General features: G+C 45.3%; 1 protein-coding gene across 4 annotated transcripts in view; it reads left to right on the plus strand.

The window, feature by feature from the left end:
• KLHL18 (kelch like family member 18) overlaps window positions 1–24,039 on the plus strand; it is a 64,057-nt gene that overhangs the window by 30,890 nt on the left and 9,128 nt on the right. For 2 of the 4 annotated variants that reach the window (XM_034956316.3, XM_008971785.5), the window contains exons 2-7: window positions 6,032–6,162; window positions 8,932–9,072; window positions 16,310–16,508; window positions 19,508–19,668; window positions 21,030–21,166; window positions 22,868–23,105. In XM_034956316.3, coding sequence (XP_034812207.1) covers window positions 6,032–6,162; window positions 8,932–9,072; window positions 16,310–16,508; window positions 19,508–19,668; window positions 21,030–21,166; window positions 22,868–23,105 — 1,007 coding nt within the window. The remainder of the gene's footprint in view (window positions 1–6,031; window positions 6,163–8,931; window positions 9,073–16,309; window positions 16,509–19,507; window positions 19,669–21,029; window positions 21,167–22,867; window positions 23,106–24,039) is intronic. The other 2 variants (XM_034956317.3, XM_003818441.6) reach the window with 1 other exon arrangement.

A 24,039-nucleotide genomic window follows, 5' to 3' on the forward strand; every position in this document is an offset into this window, starting at 1 on the left:
AAACTGAAAGTACAATATTGCAACTAGAATATTCAGTTGCAATCTTATTCAGATTTCTTCAGTTTTACTTTTATTCATTCTGTGTATATGTATATTTAATTCCATGTAGTTTTATCATGTGTAGGTTTTTTATTTATAATTTTTTTCTCAATTGACTGAGAACTCAAGCTGAGAGAATGTATGCTATTTATTAGGTCCCTCTCCAATTCCACCAGTAACAACCTAAGCATAATTCCTTCTCTTCACATAATAGCTACCTGACATTGGGTGAGCTACTTAACTTCCAAATCTTGGTTTTCTCATCTATAGAACATGATTCACAGTAGCTGCCTACTGCAGAGGGTTGCTGTGAGGACTGAAATGAGAAAATGTGCAGAATGGGTACCTGGCATAGTCAGTGGCATACAAAAGGAGCTCAATAAATGATCATCTCTTTTTTTAAAAAATGACATTTTATTTTATTTTATTTTTCGAGACATTCTCTTGCTCTGTTGCCCAGGCTGGAGTGCAGTGACAATTATAGCTCACTGCAACCTTGAACTCCTGGACTCAAACCATCTTCCCAAGCATGCACCACCATGCCTGGCTAGTTTTTTGTAGAGATGGGGTCTTGCTGTGTTGCCCAGGCTGGTCTTAAAAATCCCTGCCTCAAGAAACCTTCCCACCTTAGCATCCCAAAGAGCTGGGATTAAAGGCATAAACCACTGTGCCCAGCGAAAAATGAGACATGTAAAAACTGAGATTACAAATGAGAGTGTTTGGGTTTTTAAAAGCTTTTCACAAAAATGTAGTATCACAGGATTGTAGAATTGGAAGGCCTCTAAGTAGTCACTTAATAGTTTTGAAACCAGTCCAGGACCCTGCTAAGTGTTCTTAGCTCTTATTCTTACGCTTATTTGTTTTTTGTCTTTTTTTTTTTTCTTCCTTTTTGTGAAGAACGGAGTCTCGCTATATTGCCCATGCAGGTCTCGAACTCCTGGGCTCAAGCTATCCTCCCACCTCTGCCTCCCTGAGAGCTCGGATTACAGGCATGAGCCACCGCGCCCTGCACTTAGCTCTTATTCTTTATGATAAAAGAAAATCGGCCTTCCTGTAATTTTCTAGATCTGCCCTAATCCATGTGATAGCCCTTCTAGGATTTGACAACAACTATCATGTTCCTCCTAAATTACCTTTTCCAGACTATCCTTTAGCTATTCCTTATAAGATGTAGCTTTCAGACTCTTGCCCATCTTGGTCTTCCTCATCTAGACAAGGTCCAATTTGTTGTTCCCCTTAGCTGAATACAGAACTCAAATGTAATCAGGCTAACATATCCCAAGATAGGCCTATCTTCTCTGTAGCTGGTTTTTTTTTGAAACCAGGTCACTCTGTTGGTGCACATACAGCTTGTTCTTTTGTCTTCTGTTTATTTTCTAGATGAAAAATAAATGCACAGCAGTTAAACACAGCCAGTTGAACACATACTTAACTTTCATTCCCCTCCATAACCCCACTAAAATAGTAGTAAGAGGGGAAAGACATATCAGCAAATGAGAAATCAATGGAATATTAAAGCCAGAGAGCATGTGTGGAAGACTTAGTGGGCCAGAGGAACTGAAAGTGCCTCCCGGGGGAGAAACTGAGAAGGAAGAGGATTTCTAGTGTAGAACCTTGGAATTGTTCCAGAATTGGAGACACCAAATACTGAAAACAGGAAGATTACTTGGAAGTCTGCATGAAAGGCAATTAGATGCCTGCACCCCCTCCCCCACTCTCTCAGGAGATAGGAAGTTTAGTCTTAGATACTGAACCAGAGGCGCCGAATCAGGCACACCAAGCATAGGAGAAGGGGTGCAATATGGAGCAAAACTGAAAAGAAGAGCTTTAAGATAAGAGTTATCAGTAGTGCATGGTAGAACCATCCACCTCTTACACCCAGTTTCCAGAATATCTGTAGGCCGACAGATATTTCCCTGCAAGAGACTGGAAGATCGTGCTCTGATAAAATTAACTCCAGAGAAAAAGTCCTGAAGATACTGAATACTTCTAGGGGTCCTCAATCAAATGGCCGATTCTTGCCTGATCACCCTAATGTGAAGCCCACAAATCGACAAGCCTACCCCCTAGCCAAGTGTCACCAGACATTTAAAGAAAACCTCTAACATGGAAGACAGAGATCAAAACAATTGGAAGAGAAAATATCTCAGGAAACAGTAAAAGCAGAGAGATAAAGAAGAAAAAAAAGTTGTAACTATATACTATCTCAGGAGAGATTTGAGAAAATATTGCATTCATGAAAGATGAACAGGATTCTTTTAAAAAGGAAGCTTTTGAAAACAAGAACTCTAGGAAATTAAAAATATGATAGCCAGTATAAAAACCTACAACACAGAAAGATTGTAAGATAGGGTTGAAGAAGTTTCCTCACTGATAGACCAAATGAAAGAGATGGAAAGTGAGGAAGAACAATAAGAAAATTAGAGGATTATTCCAAGAAATCTAACACCTGACTAATAGAAATTTCTGAGGAGAAAAAATTACAATAGGAGGGAGGAAAGTATCAAGGATTAAATGGTGTAAAGAGATTTTTCCAGAACTGAAATAATGTCTGTAGATTGATACAGCACAATAAAAGAAAACCAATACCAAGATACAATACTGTGAAATTTTAGAACTACAAGAATACAGAGAAAATCCTAAAGGCTTCTAGAGAGCACAGTTACATACTTAGAGTTAGGATTCAAAATAGCATTCGATTTCTCAATAACAACAAACTAGGCCAGGTGTGGTGACTCACGCCTGTAATCCCAGCTCTTTGAGAGGCTGAGGTGGGAGGATTGCTTGAAGCCAGGAGTTTGAGAACAGCCTGAGCAACAAAGCAGGACCTGTCTGTACAAATACATATACATATGTATATATGTGTGTATATATGTGTATATATATACATATGTATATATGTGTATATATATACATATGTATATATGTGTATATATATACATATGTATATATGTGTATATATATACATATGTATATATGTGTATATATATACATATGTATATATGTGTATATATGTATATATGTGTATATATGTGTATATATACACATATGTATATGTGTATATATACACATATATACATATGTGTATATGTATATATACACATATGTGTATATATACATATACACATATGTATATATATACACATATGTATATATATATTTTTAAACATAGCCAGGTGCACACTAGCATGCCTATAGTCTCAACTACTCAGGAGACTGAGGCAGGAGGATTGCTTGAGCTCAGGAATTCAAGTCCAGCCTGGGGGACAGAGTAAGACCCCATCTCTAAAAACAAAGAACTAGAAGACAATGGAGCAATACTTTCAAAATTTTGACAGGAAAAAAGTCTAAACTTTGAATTTTTTAACCAACTAAATTATTATCTAAGCTTGAGGGTAGTAAAGACATTTTCAGACATTGTACATAGACCCCTTCTTATGGGGCTCTACTAGAAGACACATTTTTATTTGTTTGAGATGGAATCTCGTTCTTCTTGCCCAGGCTGAGTGCAGTGGTACGGTGTCTGCTCACCGCAACCTCCGCCTCCCAGGTTCAAGTGATTCTCCTGTCTCAGCACCTCGGGTAGCTGGAATTACAGGCGCCTGCCACCACGCTGTGCTAATTTTTTGCATTTTTAGTAGAGACGGGGTTTCACCATGTTGGCCAGGCTGGTCTCGAACCCCTGACCTCAGGTGATCCACCCGCCTCAGGCTCCCAAAGTGCTGAGATTACAGGTGTGAGCCACCATGCCCAGCCTAAAAGACACTTTCTACCAGAACAAGTGAATAAATGAGAAAGAGGACTACGTGGGGTTCAGGAAACGGGGGTGTTAGTATAGGTGAGGGAAACAGAATTCCCAGGAAGAGTTCCAGTAGATAATGTCTCAAGAAACAGACAACTTAAAACAAACAACTGATAGAGTACCTGACTGAATATATTAACCAGAGTTTTATGCTCTAGGGAAAAGAAAAATTATACAAAAAGGAAATATATACTGACAGTATACAGCATGGCTTGGCTACAAATAATATTTACATAGACTTAATGCAACTCTTCATATTAATTTAACCAAAATTTGACCTAATTATATTGGAAAGATAGGGAGAGTGTATGGGATAGTACATGAAGAAAGGTATCAGGACAAATTCTTAATCTTCCATAATAGGAATTAGATTAGTAATATAATAGTTATCTTTTGCCGCATAACAAACTACCCCAAAATTTGTGACTTTTTTGTTTTTGAGACTCCATCCCAGGCAGGAGTGCAGTGGCACGATCTTGGCTCACTGCAGCCTCTGCCTCCCAGGTTCAAGCGACTCTCCTGCCCCAGTGACCCAAGTAGCTGAGATTACAGGCATGCGCCCACTAATTTTTGTATTTATTGTAGAGACAGGGTTTCATCATGTTGCCCAGGCTGCTCTCAAACTCCTGATCCACCCTCAAGCAATCCACCTTCCTTGGCCTCCCAAAGTGCTGGGATTACAGGCATGAGCCACCCTGCGTCCGGCCCAAAATTTAGTGACTTAAAACAAGTATTTATTATCTCACAGTTTCTGCTGGCCAGGAGTTCAGAAGCAGCTTAGACATTTCTCACAAAGTTGCTGTCATCTGAAGGCTTGGCTGGAGCTGGAGGATGCTCTTCCAAGCTCACTCAGGTAGCTGTAGAAGTCTTCAGTCTTCTTCATATGGGCCTCTCTTAAGGATATGTTATTTAGCTTCTCTTAGAGCAAGTGATCCAGAAGAAGAGGGTAAGAGGAATTTCAGTGCCTTTTATGACCTAGCTTTGAATGTGACATACCATCGTCACTTCTGCTATATTCTGTTGGTCACATAGACCAACCCTGACATGTTGTGGGAGGGGACTGCACAAGGGTGTAAATACCAAGAGTGAGCATTTACTGGGAGCTATTTAGAGGTTGGGTACCACAGGGAATAACTCAAAGTGAAAAGTCAACAAGTAATATGTAAGCACATATTATTTAGAAAGATGGAGAAAAGTCCTAGAAGCAAGAGGTTGCCCCTGGGAGTAGGAATCACGGGCAAGGAATCAAGAAAACAGAGACTGCTAGTTGTTGTTTTTTCTTTTGTAATAAACCTCATAGAACAACTCTAAGAAATTTGAGCAGAGGATGGGTGCGGTGGCTCATGCCTATTTAATCCAAGGATTCGATCTTCCAACCTCAATCCTTGGATAAACATGACACAAAGAGATGACCATCAGATAGTGAGATTCTCTGGCATTTCACTAATGTGGAACCTGATAAAAAGGAAAAAATGACTGTTTTGCTCTTCCTGGAGAATAGAAAGTTCTTAAGTGGAAATGTTTATATAGCTTGGAGCTATAAATGGCTTATTGAAGGGAAGAGCCTTTTGGCAGATAGTTGGAAAACACTTTATAGAATTCCTCAGGCTAAGGGTGTGTCAGTGAGGATTTGACGCTCATTGGAGGAAGAGTTGGCCTCTGTCCCTGCTAGCCATGCAGAGCAGCAGCCAGTCCACAACACCAGTGTATCTCCTCATGCCCCTGCCTCCGGCCCAGTCAGTACATATTTACTCTTCTTGAGGAGCATACTGTTAGGAGCACCAGCATTCTTGGACCATTTGTCTAGTCCATCTGCCTGAGGTTGGGATAAAGTGTTACAGGAATCAGGTATTTGAGTTGGTGGAGTAGCTGAAAGGGGTGCATTGGAGACTACCATATAAGTAAAAATGATTACATGAAACCATTCAGGCTTAAATTTTTTAGCTGTTTTAACGCTTCATTAAAATGTATTGTTTACATTCTTCTACTGTAACTGAGTATATTGCATTTAAAATACTTCAGGGTCATCATGCTAAGCCTTGGCCTCCATGCCCTGGGATGCCTTCACCGCCTTTGCAATGTGCAGTGGGGTATGCTGTGGAGCCGGGCGGAGGGGCAGGGTGGGTTTTTTTTTTTTTTTTTTTTTTTGCATTCCTCAATATCTGTCTTTGTATTTTACTTTGCTCACAGATTGGGGACCACAAATTCAGTGCCCACCGGATTGTCTTAGCAGCCTCGATCCCGTATTTCCATGCTATGTTTACAAATGACATGATGGAGTGCAAGCAGGATGAGATTGTAATGCAAGGAATGGACCCAAGGTACTGAATCCCACCATTCGGTTTCTCAGGCTGCTTTCCAAGTGCAGTTTCAGCCTGTGCACGGTTCCGTTGAGGACCTGCAGCAGAACACAGTGTCTAATAGCCTAGCTCTACACAAATAATAAGTGATTAATAAGCAGATTAGAACCTGGGCCAGTGGTCTGAGATAGGGTTAAAATGAAGGGAGTTTTGATGCTGCTGTTTTTACCCTACTATAAGAGAAATACATTTAATAGGACCTAGACTCCATGATTTTTTTTTTTTTTTTTGACTGGGGCTGGGTTTAAGAATGGTGGTATATTATTCTCTGCACTTTTCTGGGCTAGTCATTTTAGCTGACAAAACAGTTCTTCAAATAAGTGTCTTCATTTACATCCCTTCTTATCAGTCTAGAACAGTGTTGTCCACTGGAGGTTTCTGCAGTGATGCAAATGTTCTTTCTATTTGTATTGCCCAAAATGGTAGCCACTAGACACAGATGGCTATTGAGCACTTGAAATACGACTAGTGGGACTGAAGAACTGAATTTTAAATTTTGTTTAATTTTAATCAATTTAATTTTAAAGTTAAATAGTCACATGTGGCTAATGGCTACTATATTAGACAACACAGGTCTAGAAGGTGGCAGATGTTATGGTTATTTCATGGTTCAGAAAATTGAAGCTCAAGGAGATCAAGCCCAAGGTTATCCCCTTAGCTGGTAGTCAGTTATTGCCCAACCTCTTAATCTGACAGTGGTGACAACTAGGGAGAAAAGAGCTAGGAGACTGTGTGTTACCCTCTGGATGATCAAAGTGCCCCAATACCGGAAGAGGATTTATATACCCATGGCAAGGTAGAAATCTCAGGTCAGGCCAGGCAAGGTGGCTCACGCCTGAAATCCAAACAATTTGGGAGGTCAAGGCGGGAGGATTGCTTGAGGCTAGGAGTTCAAGACCAGCCTGGACAACATAAACCACATCTTTATAAAAAAAAATTGTTTTTAATTAGCCGGGCATGGTGGTGCACACCTGTAGTCTCAGCTACTTAGAAAGCTGAGGTAGGAGGTGAGCCGAGGAGGTCAAGGCTGCGGCGAGCTGTGATCACACCACTACACTCCAGCCTGGGCAACAGAGTGAGACCTTGACTCTTAAAAAAGAAAGAAAGAAATCTTAGGCCAGTTACTTATGAGGAAAGACGTAGAAGTAAGGTGTCCAAGGGCAGTTGTGCCCTCCTATTCTCTGAGGTGTGTGTCTGAAGGAGGCATGCTCGTCCCATGAATAGTCCAGGGGCTTCATTTAACAGAGATTGCCTGAACATCCATGATGAGCACAGCTCTATCATATATCTGAGGTATAGCAGTGAGAAAACAGCACCTCTTCTCATTCTGCCAACCTTTTTTTGGGGGGGGTGGGGGGGGGAGGCAATGGAGTCTCACTCTTGGCACCCAGGCTGGAGTGCAGTGGTGTGATCTGGGCTCACTGCAACCTCCACCTCCCAGGTTCAAGCAGTTCTACTGCCTCAGCCTCCCATGAGTAGCTAGGATTACAGGCACCTGCCGGTTTTTTGTTTTTTTTTTTTTTTTTTGAGATGGAATCTCACTCTGTCGCCCAGGCTAGAATGCAATGACATGATCTCTGTTCACTGCAACAACCTCCGCCTCTTGGATTCAAGCGATTCTTCTCCCTCAGCCTCTCAAGTAGCTGGGACTACAGGCTCATGCCACCACGCCCGGCTAATTTTTGTATTTTTAGTAGACACAGGGTTTTGCCATGTTGGCTAGGCTGGTCTCGAACTCCTGACCTCGGGTGATCCGCCCGCCTCGGCCTCCTAAAGTGCTGGGATTACAGGCGTGAGCCACCGCGCCCGGCTTCTGCCAGCTTTCTAGTAGTGATTTGGCAGTCACCAAATACATGCATGGTATGGCTAAGAGTGAAAGTGATATGAGAAAAGTAAAGCAGAGTAAAGGCTAGTGAAGGATGGTGGAGTCTGTGCTATTTTCAGGTGATCAGGGAAGGCACCTGTCATGGGGTGGCATTTGAGCTGAGACATCTTAATTGAAGTGAGGGAATGAGCCATCTGGGGGAAGAGCCCTCCAAACAGGGAGCAGTCATTGCAAAGGCCCTGAGGTAAGAATATGTCCAGAATGTTGGAATCAAGTAAGAAAGGGAGAAAGTGGAGGTGAGGAAGATAGATAGATGGAGAGGGACCAGAGCACATACAGCCTTATAGGTGGAATTTGGATTTCATTTTCAGTGTGAATTGAAAGCAGAAAAAATGTTAGAAATCTCATTCTAGAAATTTACCCCAAAGAAATAATTCAAAAACGTTCTAACAGCAATAAGATGGTAATGGCTATTATGCTTACCAATAAAGGAAATAAATGATAGCATATTTGCATGTTGAAATATTATATAGCAGCCACTAAAAACAATAAACATGAAGACAGTGTACCAACATGGGAAAGGCTTGATAAGTATTTTATGATTATAGCCATATAATTCATGCGTGTTGGCGATCAAGGACTAAAAATGAATGTAGAAAAATGACCGCTGTTGACTTTTTCAGTAGTGAAATTGTAGGTGATTGTGTTCTCTTTTTTAGAATTTTCTGTAGGGCAATGTAGACCGCTTGGTAGAATGAGTTTTAGGCTGTGGTGAAGTAGTTAGTCCATTAGATAGATTCTCAAAGGGCCTGGGCTAAGTAATGTCAGTTCAGTTAGGGCCTGAGTCTCCCGTGGGCCAAGACTGGTCTCTGAAAGCACCTCACAGCTTTCCCTCTTTCCTCTAGTGCCCTGGAGGCTCTGATCAACTTTGCCTACAACGGCAACCTTGCCATTGACCAGCAAAATGTCCAGTCATTGCTGATGGGGGCGAGCTTCCTGCAGCTGCAGAGCATCAAAGACGCCTGCTGCACATTCCTTCGAGAACGGTGAGGTGATGTGGTGGGCCTGGTGGAGAACATGACTATTTCATTTCTGGAATCTTCTGCCAGTTTGCTGAGTTCTTGGGACCATATATAGGTTTATGAAGGGAGTGAGCTGGAAAGGTTATTTTGCAGCACTTACATTTCTTGAAATCAGTTTGTAGCAGTGCCCACTTCTTTGAGATGAATTTTTTCAGAACATGATTTACATAGTCCAGCCTGCCCTTTCCCTTGGCTTGACATGTACATGTTCTGTTCCTCCCCCTCCAATCTCACCAGCCACTAATTTAGCTGATTTCTCACCAAACTGATTTGTGCAGTGCTCCCCTACTGTTCCATAGCCATCTCCATCTTTGTTTAGGTACTTTGCTCTCTGAATTTCTTTTCTTTTCTTTTTTTTTTTCAAGACAGGATCTTGCTCTGTCACCCAGGCTGGAGTGCAGTGGTATGATCTCACCTCACTGCAACCTCTGACTCCCATGTTCCAGCAATCCTCCCACCTCAGCCTCCCGAGTAGCTGGAACTACAGGGACGTGCCACCACACCTGGCTAATTTTTGTAATTTTTTTGGTAGAGATGTGGTTTTGCCATGTTGCCCAGGCTGGTCTCAAACTCTGCCCACCTTGGTCTCCCAAAGTGCTTGGATTACAGGCATAAGCCACTGCTCCCAGCCCTCTTTGAATTTCTTGACCTTCCTTTTCATACTTCAGTTATTTAAGAGCCTACCCAAATTTCACTTACTGGAATTCTCTATCCTCCTTAGTCCATTGGGAACTATCATTGTATGCACTTTTATGGTTGGGACCATGGATTATACCCCCACCTATTTCCAGTGCTTGGCAGTAGGCCTCGTGGGTCTCCTATGACCTTCTGCCTGAGCAGTTAAGAGGGCTCTCCCTCCCCCTCAAGAGCCAGAGCTCTTAGTCATAAGGTAAAGGCCTTTTAACCAGCAGAGGCTTGGGGATGTGGGTTAGTGCTGGGCCACAGACAGGCAGGAGGACCCCAAACAGCACCCCTGTGTCTGTGGTGCTTCGCACACCCAGCCTTCACCTGAGCCTACTCTGATCACTAGGTATCTGGTCTGTCAGCATTCCTCCTGACTCAGATCTGCCCTCCGAACCTCATCCCCTCATGGAGCTGACCTCCCCTCCCCCATTCTCACTCCACCTATCCAGTTCAGTTAGCAGCTTATGGACCACACCCGCTGTCTGTTCATATCCTGCCCACACGGTGCTCATGGTCATCACACTGAGTACTGCTGTGTGTACAGCTAGTCAAATAACCATGATAATGATGCCTAAGATTTAGTGGGGAGCTCATCTGCTGAACACTGGGTAAAGGGTTTCATCCTGAGGTAAGTGGTGCTGTTCGCAGTTTTATAAAGACCTTGTAGTAAGAGTAAAGCTGCGGAACCAACCTTGTCCCTGCTGTGGGATGCCTTCTGGGGCAGGCCAGAGGGTGCATATGGAGATGTGAGGAGCACACACTATCTTTCCTGCTCGTTTGTGAGCTTTTTAAGACACAGACTGGACTTAGTTCACCTCTTTTTCCCACAGAACTTGGAAAATGACTTCCTTTTTTTCTTTTTCTTTCTTTCTTTTTTTTTTTTTTTTTTTTTTCTGTAAGGTAGAGCCCCAGGCTTGGAGGCCTTGGGCTTTACCACTGCTGAAATGACTTTCTGTGGCTAAGTAGGATTAATCCTGGAAAGGATTGTTGGCGAGCCTCGGATCTTCACCAATGGACAACAGCTCCACCTAGGGGGCTTTTGAGATTGTCACTGTCAACACTGGATCCAGGCTATGTTGTAAAGTACTGTTATCTAAAAGTTGCTTAGAAAAGTAATTTTTAGGCCAGATGAGGTGGTTCATGCTGTAATCCCAGCATTTTGGGAGGCCAAGGCAGGAGGATTGCTTGAGGTTAGGATTTCCAGACCAGCCTGTATGGCAGAGCAAGACCCTGTCTCTACAAAAAAAAATTTTTTTTAATTAGTCAAGTGCAGTGGCTCACATCTATAGTCCCAGCTACTGGAGAGGCTAAGGTGGGAGAATTGCTTGAACCAGGAGCCCAAGGCTGCAGTGCGTTATAATCACCTTACTCCAGCTTGGGCGACTGAGCAAGACTCTATCTCTAAAAACTAAAAAGAAAAAAGAAAAGTCATTTTTAGGCCAGTGCAGGTTTGCATGCACCAGTAGCATTTTAGGAATAAGTACTTACGCATAAACCTGATGTTTTGAGCCTATCCTTGACATTTTTTCATTCAGCCCTTCAGGACCCTTTCTGAGACCTAAACCTATACCTCTCCTGTTTCCTGCCACAGAATCCAGAGCCATGGCCTGCTTTCTGTTTTCTCACCAGTAATTCCTATTATTGTCTCTGTTCCTTGGAATGATTCTCCCTGAGCCTTGCTACAGAATGTGGTGGTGTCTCCCAGCTCCCCACTTCGTATGTGCCCTTGAAGGTGCATCGTTTTCTTTTTTTTTTTTTTTTTTTTAAGGCGGAGTCTTGCTCTGTGAGACAGAGTGTCACTCTTGTTGCCCAGGCTGGAGTGCAGTGGCGCGATCTTGGCTCACTGCAAGCTCCGCCTCCTGTGTTCATGCCATTCTCCTGCCTCAGCCTCCCAAGTAGCTGGGACTGCAGGCGCCTGCCACCACGCCTGGCTAATTTTTTGTACTTTTAGTAGAGACGGGGTTTCACCATGTTAGCCAGGATGGTCTCGATCTCCTGACCTTGTGATCCGCCCGCCTCAGCCTCCCAAAGTGCTGGGATTACAGGCGTGAGCCACCACGCCCAGCCGAGGGTGCATCATTTTCAAGATTTGATTGCCAGCGACTTGAGGAAAACCATTCTGAGCACCAGTGGAAGATATGTGACAGCACAGAGAAGCTGCAATGCCATCAGAGTTCTTAAAGCCACAGTTCCTGAGGCTGCTCAGTCTATTACATCTTCAGCCCGCTGCTTTTTTTTCCCCCTGAGGCTGGGGTTGACTTTTTCTGGTGGCCCTATTTCCGGCCTTCAAATGTATGGGCCTCCTTGCTTTTAGGCAAGCACTGGAGCTGTGTATTTTCTTGCTTTTTTTTTTTTTTTGAGATGGAGTCTCACTCTGTCACCCAGGCTGGAGTGCAGTTTCGCGATCTCGGCTCACTGCCACCTCTGCCTCCTGAGCTCAAGCATTCTCCTGCACAGCCTCCGGAGTAGCAGGATTACAGGTGCCTGCCACCATGCCCGGCTAATTTTTGTATTTTTATTTATTTATTTATTTTTGAGACAGTCTTGCTCTGTCGCCCAGGCAGGAATGCAGTGGCATGATCTCAGCTCACTGCAACCACCACCTCCCAGGTTCAAGCAATTCTCCTGCCTCAGCCTCCCGAGCAGCTGGGGCTGCAGGCGTGCGCCACCACACCCAGCTAATTTTTGTATTTTTAGTAGAGATGGGGTTTCACCATGTTGGCCAGGCTGGTCTTGATCTCCTGACCTCAAGTGATCTGCCCACCTCGGCCTCCCAAAGTGCTGGGATTACAGGCGTGAGTCACCACACCCAGCCTTGGAGCTGTGTATTTTCTGAAATTATCTCAGAGGTAGATTGGAACACCAAATGCGTCAATGAACCACGTCAGTAACCTGTTTAATTCAAGTCACCGCTTCCTGCCTCTGATAAAGCATTATGTCTTATGCTGTCTTCTTGCTTCCAAAGTCAAGCTGTGTCAGCAAGGAAGAAGGTTGTGATGTGGCTAATGAAAGACGTGTGTCTCCATCAACCCTTTAGCTGTAGGTTTATTTTCCCTCATATCTCCCTCCTCCTCTTGCATGGGCCCCTTTCCTGTGTGGCCACTCTCCTTCCTTTTCCCCCACTAATTGCCTCACAAACAGGCTCCCCACATCCCCCATCCTCTTGGATGTAAAAGCCCAGTTCAGTTAAGAAGGTGTGTTTTGGCTGGGCACGTTGACTCACGCCTATAATCCCAACACTCTGGGAGGCCGAGGCAGGGTGGATCACCTGAGGTCGGGAGTTCGAGACCAGCCTGGCCAACATAGTGAAACCCCATCTCTACTAAAAATACAAAAAACTTAGCTGGCTATGGTGGCGGGCACCTGTAATCCCAGCTACTTGGGAGGGTGAGGCAGGAGAATCGCTTGAACCTGGGAAGTGGAGGTTGCGGTGAGCCGAGATCGTGCCATTGCACTCCAGCCTGGGCAACAAGAGCAAAGCTACATCTCAAAAAAAAGAAAAAAAAAAAAAAGGAAGGTGTGTTTTGGCCGGGCGTGGTGGCTCACGCTTGTTATCCTGGCACTTTTGGAGGCCGAGGCAGGCAGATCGCCTGAGGTCAGTAGTTGGAGACCAGCCTGGCCAACATGGTGAAATGCCGTCTCTACTGAAAATACAAAAATGAGCCGGCCGTGGTGGCGCACGCCTGTAATCCCAGCTACTTGGGAGGCTGAGCCAGGAGAATCACTTGAACCCAGGAGGCAGAGGTTGCAGTGAGCTGAGATCATGCCGCTGCACTCTAGCCTCAGCAACACCAGGAGACTCCGTCTCAAAAAAAACAAAAGGGAAAGAAAAAGGTGTGTTTTGTGCTCAGTATTATGCCAAGCTAATCAAAGACACCCAAAAATAAGGTACGAGAATCCTAACCTGAGAAGGAGAGTTTGGAAATGAATGCCAATGGCTACGTTGATCATTGGCTCCCATATCCTTGGACTTGATCCAGCTTCTGCCCCGTGGCATTTTGAATCCTCCTCTCGGGTTGATGTCAAAGTGTTAGGAAATAGTGAAGCACATGCTGTAGAGGCCCAGGGAAGGTTTATCTTTATATCTGCCTTATATTTGTAAAGTGCTTTAACAAGTCTCATTCAATCACTATAAGTGCTTTAGAAGAAAGGCATTTGACAGATGACTGAGCTGACATTCTGACCTTCAGCGCTGTATTCCTCAGTGGCCATGAACTTTGCCTACATCTTGCTCTCTGCTTATGTTTCTGTGCTCTTCTAAATTCACATCAGTTTCCAAAGCAATGGACAGAGCAAGCTCAGGCTGGAATGAAATAACTATGTAGAATTTTGACTAGTCATAAAGCGAGGCTCCAAGGTACCTTGCCCATTCATTCAGTCCTTGACGGGTCAACTGCTAGGGGACAATAGTGAATATTGCTAAATAAATATAACCCTGTGCCTAAAATCTTAACGTCGGGGAAAAGACATAAACCTTTCTAATGAAGAAAAGCATGCCCGGCCAATTTTTAATCTGATCAATACCATCCCTACAGAGAATCAGTCATGGAGCCAAATAAGAATCCCCCAGGGTCTGCTGCTGTCACTAAAATTTTAGAATCGCACTGGGCTCATTTGGAATTTTCTTAGATGCAACAGTAGTAAGAAAAACAAGCTGGGCACAGTGGCTCACGCCTGTAATCCCAGCACTTTGGGAGGCCAAGGCAGGAGGATTGCTCGAGCCTAGGAGTTTGAGACCAGTCTGGGCAACATAGGGAGATGCTGTCTCTACCAAAAAACACTTTTTTTTTTTTTAATTAGCTAGGTGTGTGGTCTCAGCTACTTGGCAGGTTGAGGTAGGAGGATCACTTGAGCTTAAGAGGTCAAGGCTATCATGAGCCATAATTGCACCACTATACTACAGCCTAGGTGACAGAATAAGACCTTGTCTCAAAAAACAAAAACAACCATAATAAAAAATTAAGACAGCCATTAACTTCATACCAGGTACCATGCATCATGGCTCAGCCCTAAGAGGTGGGTAGCTGTTGTCATCATCTTCTTTCAGGTGAGCAAATTACTGACACTTGGAAGAACATAACCCACCCAAGTTGCCCCATGAGCATCAGGGCCAGGATTTATCCTGGGTTTCTCTAGCCCTGATGAGTGTAAGTCTGCCAGGCTACCGTGGGAATGTGCACAAGAGTCCTGATTTCAATCTCAGCACCACCACTTGCTTGTCTCAAGGGACTGTGAGCACCATTTTTGGTTTCCCTGAGCCTGTTTTCCATCTGTGAGTGCGTTACTACTTTACAGGTTAAGAAGATTCTGGAGAATGTGTATAAAAGGCCTAGCAAAACACTTGACTCACTGATGGTAAATAAATGATAGCTGCTGCTGTTGTTTCTGCTTGTCTGAACAATTAGGCCCATGGAGTCTCTTTCTATCTAAAACAAGAAAAAATCTCAGCACTTTGGGAGGCCGAGGCAGGTGGGTCGCTGGAGTTCAGGAGTTCAAACCTGCCTGGGCAACATGGTGAATCCCTGTCTCTACCACAAAAAGTACAAAAATTAGCCAGGCATGGTGGCACCTGTAGTCCCAGCTACTTGCAGGGCTGAGGCGGGAGGATCGCTTGAGCCCAGGAAGTCAAGGGTGATGTGAGCCGTGTTCACGCTACTGCACTCCAGCCTGGGGGACAAAGTGAGACCCTGTCTCAAAAAAGAAAAAAAAGGAAAAAAAAAGAAAAAGTATAAGAGTTCCCATACTAAAGAAGCCATCTGTCCGTGTTGTGTTTTTTTTGTTGTTGTTTTGTTTGTTTTTTGTTTTTTGTTTTGAGACGGAGTCTTGCTCTGTCGCCCAGGCTGGAGTGCAGTGGCGCAGTCTCGGCTTACTGCAAGCTCCGCCTCCTGGGTTCACAGCATTCTCCTGCCTCAGCCTCCCAAGTAGCTGGGACTACAGGCGCCCGCCACCACACCCGGCTAATTTTTTGTATTTTTAGTAGAGACGGGGTTTCACCGCGTCAGCCAGGATGGTCTTGATCTCGTGACCTCGTGATCTGCCTGCCTCAGCCTCCCAAAGTGCTGGGATTACAGGCGTGAGCCACCGTGTCCAGCCCTGTCTATGTTTTTTAAACTCTAATTCTGTGACTTCAGTGCCTTCCTTGTGACCAAAGTTGAGATAATGCCCTGGACACTCAACCAGGAATTTCAGTGGTGGAACGTCTCAAGCAGATTTTCAGTGCCTGCACTCCTGTGATGGTTACTTCTCACCTTCTGACAGTTACTTTACAGAACTACTCAGAGAGCTCATTCCACCTGACGCACAGAGCACCAGGCCCAAAAGGCAGGGACCTTTGAGGATAATCTTTCTTCTTAATTTTATACCTTTAGAAGTTGAGTCCCAGAGAAATACAGTTTCCAACAAAGCTGAGGTTAAGAATTTGTTTTCATTCTGTGGCTCTACCCAGAACCAGCCTGAGAATGATCAAAGATAACATCCTTTCTTCCTCTAATTTTTTTTTTCTTTCCTTATGCCAAAGGCTTCACCCAAAAAACTGCCTGGGTGTGCGCCAGTTTGCTGAGACAATGATGTGTGCTGTGCTGTACGACGCTGCCAACAGCTTCATCCACCAGCACTTTGTGGAGGTGTCCATGTCGGAAGAGTTCCTGGCCCTGCCCTTGGAAGACGTGCTTGAGCTGGTGTCTCGGGATGAGCTGAATGTCAAATCTGAGGAGCAGGTATGTGAGCCCAGTAGCAGTCTGTGCAGGTGACATGAGATGCTGCTCTTTATAATCATTGTTTTATTTATGTATTTTTTTACAAAGTTAAGATCATGACATGTATGTGGCTGTTGTATATTATTGGGCTTGTTTTACTGTATCATGCATTTTTCATGAAAACTTTCTATGTTTTATTTATTTTTTTGAGATAATATCTTGCTCTGTCACCTAGGCTGGAGTGCAGTAGCAAGATCATAGCTTACTGCAGCCTCATCCTCCCACATCAGCCTCCCGAGTAGCTGGAACTACAGGCACATACCACCACACCCAGCTAATTTTTGTATTTTTTGTAGAGACCGGGTTTCACCATGTTGCCCAGGCTAGTCTTGAACTACTGTCCTTAAGTGAGTTCAGCCTCCCAAAGTGCTGGGATTATAGGCGTGAGCCACCGCACCTGGCCTCCATACATTTTAGTGTCTAAATAGCATTCTGTTGATTTTTTTCAACCTACTCAACTTATTCTTGCATGTTTGGGTTATTTCCAATATTTACTATTAGAAATAATCCTCCTGTGAACCAGAAACAGCAAGCATAGATAATTTTTTTGTTGTTTTTTTGAGTCAGAGTCTCATTCTGTCACCCAAGCTAGAGTGCAGTGGTGCGATCTTGGCTCACTGCAACCTCCATCTCCCAGGTTCAAGCAATTCTCCTGCATCAACCTCCTGAGTAGCTGGGATTACAGGCATGCACCACCATGCCAGGCTAATTTTTATACTTTCAGTAGAGACGGGGTTTCACCATGTTGGCGAGGCTGGTCTCGAATTCCTGACCTCAAGTGACCCGCCCATCTTGGCCTCCCAAAGTGCTGGGTTTACAGGCGTGAGCCACTGTGCCCAGCCTAGTATAGATAACTTTTTGAAAGAATCTTGTTCTAAGGAAGAGCAGAACATTGGGGCAGCTGTGGGAGGGGTCTGTGAAATCAAGAGGGGTTGTTTGTTTGTTTTTGAGAAAGAATCTTGCTGCGACGCCCAGGCAGGCTGGAGTGCAGTGGCAACAATCTCAGCTCACTGCACCTCTGCCTCCCGGGTTCAAGCAATTCTCCTGCTTCAGCCTCCCAAGTAGCTGGGATTACAGGTGCCCGCTACCATGCCTGGCTAATTTTTATATTTTTAGTAGAGATGGGGTTTCACCACGTTGGCCAGGCTGGTCTTGAACTCTGGCCTCACATGATCCTCTCACCTTGGCCTCCCAAAGTGCTGGGATTATAAGCATGAGCCATCATGCCAGGCCTTTTTTTTTTTTTTTTTGTGAGACAGAGTCTCACTCTGTCACCCAGGCTGGAGTGCGATGGCACAATCTCAGCTCACTGCAGCCTCAGCCTCCCAGGTTCAAGCATTTCTCCTGCCTCAGCTTCCCAAGTAGCTGGGATTACAGGTGCGCGCCATCATGCCTGGCTAACTTTTGTATTTTTAGTAGAGACGGGGTTTCACTATGTTGGCCAGGCTGTTCTCGAACTCCTGACCTCAGATGATCTGCCCACCTCGGCCTCCCAAAGTGCTGGGATTACAGGCGTGAGCCACTGCGCCAGGCCCGGCCTTTTTTTTTTTTTTTTTTTAAGTGAGAGAAATTACAGCATATTTGACTGCTGTTGGGAGTTTTCCAGAAGAGAGGGAAGAATTGATAATATTGGAGAAATGGGAGAGCAGTTGTTGGAATGATGTTCTGGAATAAGTGAGGACAGTCTAGGGCATAAGGGTGTGCATCTTTGATAGGAGCACAAGCCATCCATATCCACAGTAGCAGGAGGGAGAGCTGGGGCACACGCCCAGGGACAGGGGACAGGTAGATTCTTACTGAAATTCTCTTCTGATTTTCTGTTTTCTCACCTGAGAGTGAGGATGAGGGACGAATGTTAGAAACTTAAGGAAGGCCGGGAGCAGTGGCTCACGCCTGTAATCCCAGCACTTTGGGAGGCCAAGGTGGGCAGATTTGTTGAGCTCAGGAGTTTGAGACCAGCCTGGGCAACATGGCAAAACCCCATCTCTACTAAAAGCACAAAAGTTAGCCAGGCCTGGTCCAGCTTAAACTCCTGGCCTGTACTCCCAGCTACTTGGGCTGAGGTGGGAGGATTGCTTGAGCTGGGAGGCAGAGGTTGAGGTGAGCTGAGATTGCGCCACTGCACTCCAGCCTGGGCGATGGGGCAAGACCCTATCTCCAAAAAAAAAGAAAGAAAGAAAGAAAAGAAAAAAGAAATTTGAGGAGGGATTAAAAGGTATGATTTATTTTCCTCTTTCCTCCAGAAAAGGGGGATGCTAGAGAGGTGAAGCGGGCTTGATAGGAGCCTGGGAGAAAAGTGGACCCTGGGCTTGGCAGCATAGACACTGTGGTTTCGAGGAAAAAGCCTCATTCCAAAAACTAGGTGTCCTGTCCCTAGCTCTTAAACTAATTAATATGATGGGGGGCGGGGGGGCAGCTCACATTTCTTTGAGTGATACATTTCATAAGGGCTGTAGGGCTTTAGAGGGAGAGGTCCTTGTGGTTGGAGCCATTAAGAAAGGCTCCTTGGAGAACATGGATCTAGAGCCAGGCCTTAAAAATAGGGGAGTGGGTTTAGATGAAGAGGAGGAGATGAGGGCATTTTAGATGAGGGGGGACAGTGTAAACAGGAGAACCAGCCCAGCCTTGCCAGAGTACAGAGAGGGTGATGGAGGGAGTTTAGAGGGAGCAGGGGTACAGGAGCAGCGGGAAGGGAAACAGGCATTTTGTTTTCACAGAAAGTAATAAGATGCCATTGATGATTTTTCACTAGGAAATCATAATCATAATGAAATTCAGGAAGCTGTTCTAGTAGCCTAGGAAGTAGAGAGAAATCAGGGATTTCAGAGACAAGTAGGAGAAAAGATTGATGGGCCCAAGGGACTGCTTCAGTATAGGAAGTGGAGGCATTGAGATTGGAGGCCTGGGGTGTGGCCCCTGGGTAGGAGGATTTGCTGCCAGAACATCCACTCTCATGACAGGTCTTTGAAGCTGCATTGGCCTGGATCAGATACGACCGGGAGCAGAGGGGTCCCTACCTGCCTGAGCTGCTGTCCAATATCCGCCTGCCCCTCTGTCGGCCCCAGTTCCTTTCAGACAGAGTACAGCAGGATGACCTGGTGCGTTGCTGCCACAAATGCAGGTGAGTGAGGGTGGACCTGCACAGGACACTGCCAAAGGTCTAAGCAGGGAAGAGGAGTTGGCCACCTGTTCCAGTTCTGGAAAGAAAGCATTTAGAGTGATCAGTCTAATTCATGGCACACAGATTGGTCTGCCCTCTGTCTAGAAGCTGGAACAGGAAGTGTGAAGAGCCCGAATCTTATGCGTTGGGCAGAGAGATGTGCCATGTGGGAGCATCAAAGCAGAAAGGGCTTTCCCCTGCTGAGTTATCTGAGGATTTTCCAGCATCTTTCCCCACTGAGCTATTTATGAATGTGCAACCATCTTTACTGCCTGCTCTGACCCTGTCCACACCAGCAGCTCACTCAGTGGCGCAAATGGGACTTCCTGGGGCTCATTGCCCTCTTCAGTAAATATTAGTCAGTGCTGTGGGCATGGAGGGCCTCTGCCAGGTGTAGGCTTTACATCTATGATGATGGGCAAGGGGCAGACGTGTTTACCAACACATGAAACTTTTACCCAGAGCAAATCAATGACAACATGGTACAGCAGAGTTACCCAGTTCAGAAGATGGCAGCCCTATAGGATAATTGCTGTAAAAGTAGAACAGCAGAGAAAAATGTTCATTCTCCTCCAGATTGCTTATCAAATTCACAACCCTGAAATATTTTTTTCTCCTTTGCTGATAAAAACTTTACACACATTCAGCTTTCTTTCATTTTCCAACTCCTAGTTGGGATCAGCTGGTTCAGGAGGAAGTAAGTGCCTGTCCATGGCAGATGGTGTGAAGGTGTGTGTCAGGATGGGGTGGAGTAGTGTCTGGAGGTAGCTAGGGCCCAGTGACCAGCGGTCTCAAGGGTGCTGTTGAGGAGTTTGGACTTTATTCTGTCGGCAGTGGGTGGCTATTGAAGGTTCTTAGCCTGAACTCTAGTGTGGAAGTGGAATGGAGGGGCAGGCCTGAGGCAGGGAAATGTGTCAGGAGCTGCCACCGTGGAGATGAGTGGTGATTAATTGCAGGTTGCAAGCCACGGTGCAGTCGTAGGGATGGAAAGGAAGGGCTAGGTCTGAGTGGCAACAGGGTGCATGCTGCTTGTCGAAACTCCCAGGTCCAGCCATTTTGGCCACTACCTTGTTTTTCTCATGCCTAATCTACACTAGCTGAGGTGGTCTTTGCTTGTCTTGCCCCTTTAATTTTGAGTATATCTCAGTAGCCATGTATGATTTTCCCAGAACTCACCTGGTTTCTTTGAGACCAGACCTTCCAGAAGGCTTCTCCTCCCAGGTTTCCCCTGCAGTTGGCAGTGGGGAGCCAGGCTCAGAGATGCAAACGAGGACTAAGTCAGGGGGATACCTCCTGTTCTAGCATCTTCCACCTTATTCTAGGGACCTGGTAGACGAAGCAAAGGACTACCACCTCATGCCAGAGCGCCGGCCCCACCTGCCAGCTTTCAGAACCCGGCCACGCTGCTGCACATCCATCGCTGGACTTATCTACGCTGTAGGGGGCCTCAACTCAGCAGGTACCTTGCGGCTCCCCTTTATAGACCCTCCTCTTGGACTCCATGGATGAGGAAGCACCAGACAAATTAGCCTGGCCCTTCTGGTTTCTCTGTTTTGTACTGTCACCACCCTTGCCCCTCTTGATTTTATACAATTGCTCTACAGTTAGAGCATGTCACATATTCATGCCATTGAATCAGAATATCAGTGCTAAAGAGACCTTCTAGAAATCTTTGAGGCCTAGCCTTCTTACCTGACAAGTGAGGAAATTGAGCCCCACAGAACTTTCACTATGTTCATACAATTGTTTTTGGCAGAGCAAGGACTAGAACTTGGGTGTTCTGATTCCTGAGCCAGCACTTTTGCCCTAATATCACATTGGCTATGGTATAGCATCCTGTCAGCCCTGGATAGGATACAGTCAGAGACCCAGTTCCATACCAGGCTATTCACATTTTGTCATATGGATCTCTGGGGTTAGACTGAGAAAGTCCCCAAGAGAAAGATTATCCAAATACACAGGGTCTACCACTGTCAATAATACTTTTTACTCTTCAGCCCCACCCCCTGTGAAACACACACATGCTTTACAGTCCGTGGGTTATTGGCAGTTTTTGAATCTAAGAGTAAGGTTTTCAGAAAGCTGCATGGCCTCCCAACTTGGGGGCAGTTGGTGGGCACTCCCAGGCAGTTTTGTTTTTATTTTTTATTGTTTTTAATTTTTTTGAGATGGAATGTCACTCTTGTCACTCAGGCTGGAGTGCAGTGGCGCAATCTCAGCTCACTGCAACCTCTGCCTCACGGGTTCAAGCAATTCTCCCGCCTTAGCCTCCCGAGTAGCTGAGACTACAAGCTCATGCTACCACGCCCAGCTAATTTTTCTATTTTTAGTAGAGATGGTGTTTCACCATGTTGGCCAGGCTGGTTTTGAGTTCCTGACCTCATGTGATCTGCCCACCTTGGCCTCCCAAAGTGCTGGGATTACAGGTGTGAGCCACCGCACCTGGCCCAGTTTTGTTTTTAATTGAAGGTTAATGAGAGTTGGGTACTAGCTGCTGCTTGTTAATCAGAGGGCCTGGAACAGGTAAATCCTCAACTCAGTGCACGCTGGAGCAGCATGCAAATGAAATGCTAAGTGCCCCATAGCAGCATACCACAGGAAGAGGGGGTTATTTTATTTGATCATCACAAAAACCTGATGAAAAAGGTAGGGCTGGAATGATCATTCCTTGCTACTATGACTATTTATTGAGTGCTAAGTTTATTCTAGAACCATGCTAGGTGCTTTACCTGTTATATCATTTAATCCATAGAGATTATCTCCATTTCACATGTGAAGCAGAGGGTGGGGACACAAAGCCCCTTGCCTTGGGTCACCCACTAGCAAATGAAAGCACTGGAGTGCATGCCCGTCCCTCTGGCATGCCTCCTGCCTGGAGGAAATATTGTATCGATTCACCTATACCTTTGGCTTTAAGCAGGTGGAGTACCTGATTATAACTGAAAACTACCCTCTCTAAAAAATAAATACCTCCTGTCTGATTCTGATTTTCCTGAAAGAATTAGGTTTGAGGTGATCATGGCTGAAATTTCTTAGTGGGCCCTTGTGCCTTGAGTAATTCTGTGGGAAGAGCTAATAGAATTGAGTCGAATGTTCCATATAATCAATGCCCAATAGCTGTGCTCTAAACAAGTGGTCTCATTTGTTTTAATTTGAGTAGCAAATTTTTATGCAGGTGATTCCCTGAATGTGGTGGAAGTGTTCGACCCTATTGCCAATCGCTGGGAGAGATGCCGTCCCATGACAACAGCCCGCAGCCGCGTTGGCGTGGCTGTGGTGAATGGGCTTCTCTATGCCATCGGAGGATATGACGGCCAGCTACGGCTGAGCACTGTGGAAGCCTACAACCCGGAGACAGACACATGGACCAGAGTGGGGAGCATGAATAGCAAGAGAAGGTATTCTGGAAGCCACGTGCAGCCCGAACATACACACTGAGCACCTGGGGAGCGCCATGCTAGACGAGCAGGGGCACACAGTAGAGTAAAATACAAGCTTTGGCCTGGGAGTTTCCTGCAGCCAGGCCAGCCACTGCCAGTACCTCCTGGGAGCGAGCCCCCATCTGCTTAAAAGTAAAATATCCACCTTGTCCTTTGGGGAACTTGGGGAAACCAGGCGCGGACATGTGGAAGTTGTGTTGTTATTTTAAGTGCCAGATAAGGACTGGAAATGTGTATTATGGAAGATTCGAAGAGGGAGAGAAACTGGACTGGAACTTCTGGAAGATTTCAGGGAAGAGGTGGGATTAAAGTTGAAACTTGAAGAATAAGGAGGATTTACCTTTATTAGTGATAAAAGGAAATCCAAGGTGTTTTTCTGTGTACCTTCCTTCCCCAGGACTCCCCTCACACATGCACTTCCACTACCTGGGGAGAATACGAACCAAAGCAATGTTCTTTTATTTAGGTCACACACATTCTCCCAGACAGGAGCACATAGGTATTTGCAAGGTGGGCCAAGTCGATATGTCACTCAGTACATTCTAGCTACCTGCTCTCTCCACTTCTCTGCTTATATTGTCTGAATAAGAAGTGGGATTAGAAGACATCCCAGTGCCTTTGTTTAGCCCTTCTTACTGCTGAGGTGACAGGTGGCATGTTTCATTATGTCAGACACGTGATGGAGTCATCACATGTGTGGGCAGCTGAAAAGCTGGCGCAGCCCAAGGAGGGGAGAGGAAAGCTGCCCAGGGCCCCCTGGCCGTTACCCAGGACAGCTCTGCACTGATTGCTTTTACACATTGAGCTTCCTTGATATATGCCTAATGTTGTTCCACATCCAGCAGCGTTCGCATGTGGATGTGAGCTGGGAGGGATCTGCCTTTGTACTGGT

The sequence above is a fragment of the Pan paniscus genome, chromosome 2 (assembly GCF_029289425.2).
Source record: "Pan paniscus chromosome 2, NHGRI_mPanPan1-v2.0_pri, whole genome shotgun sequence".
In the NCBI taxonomy this organism is placed as follows: domain Eukaryota; kingdom Metazoa; phylum Chordata; class Mammalia; order Primates; family Hominidae; genus Pan; species Pan paniscus.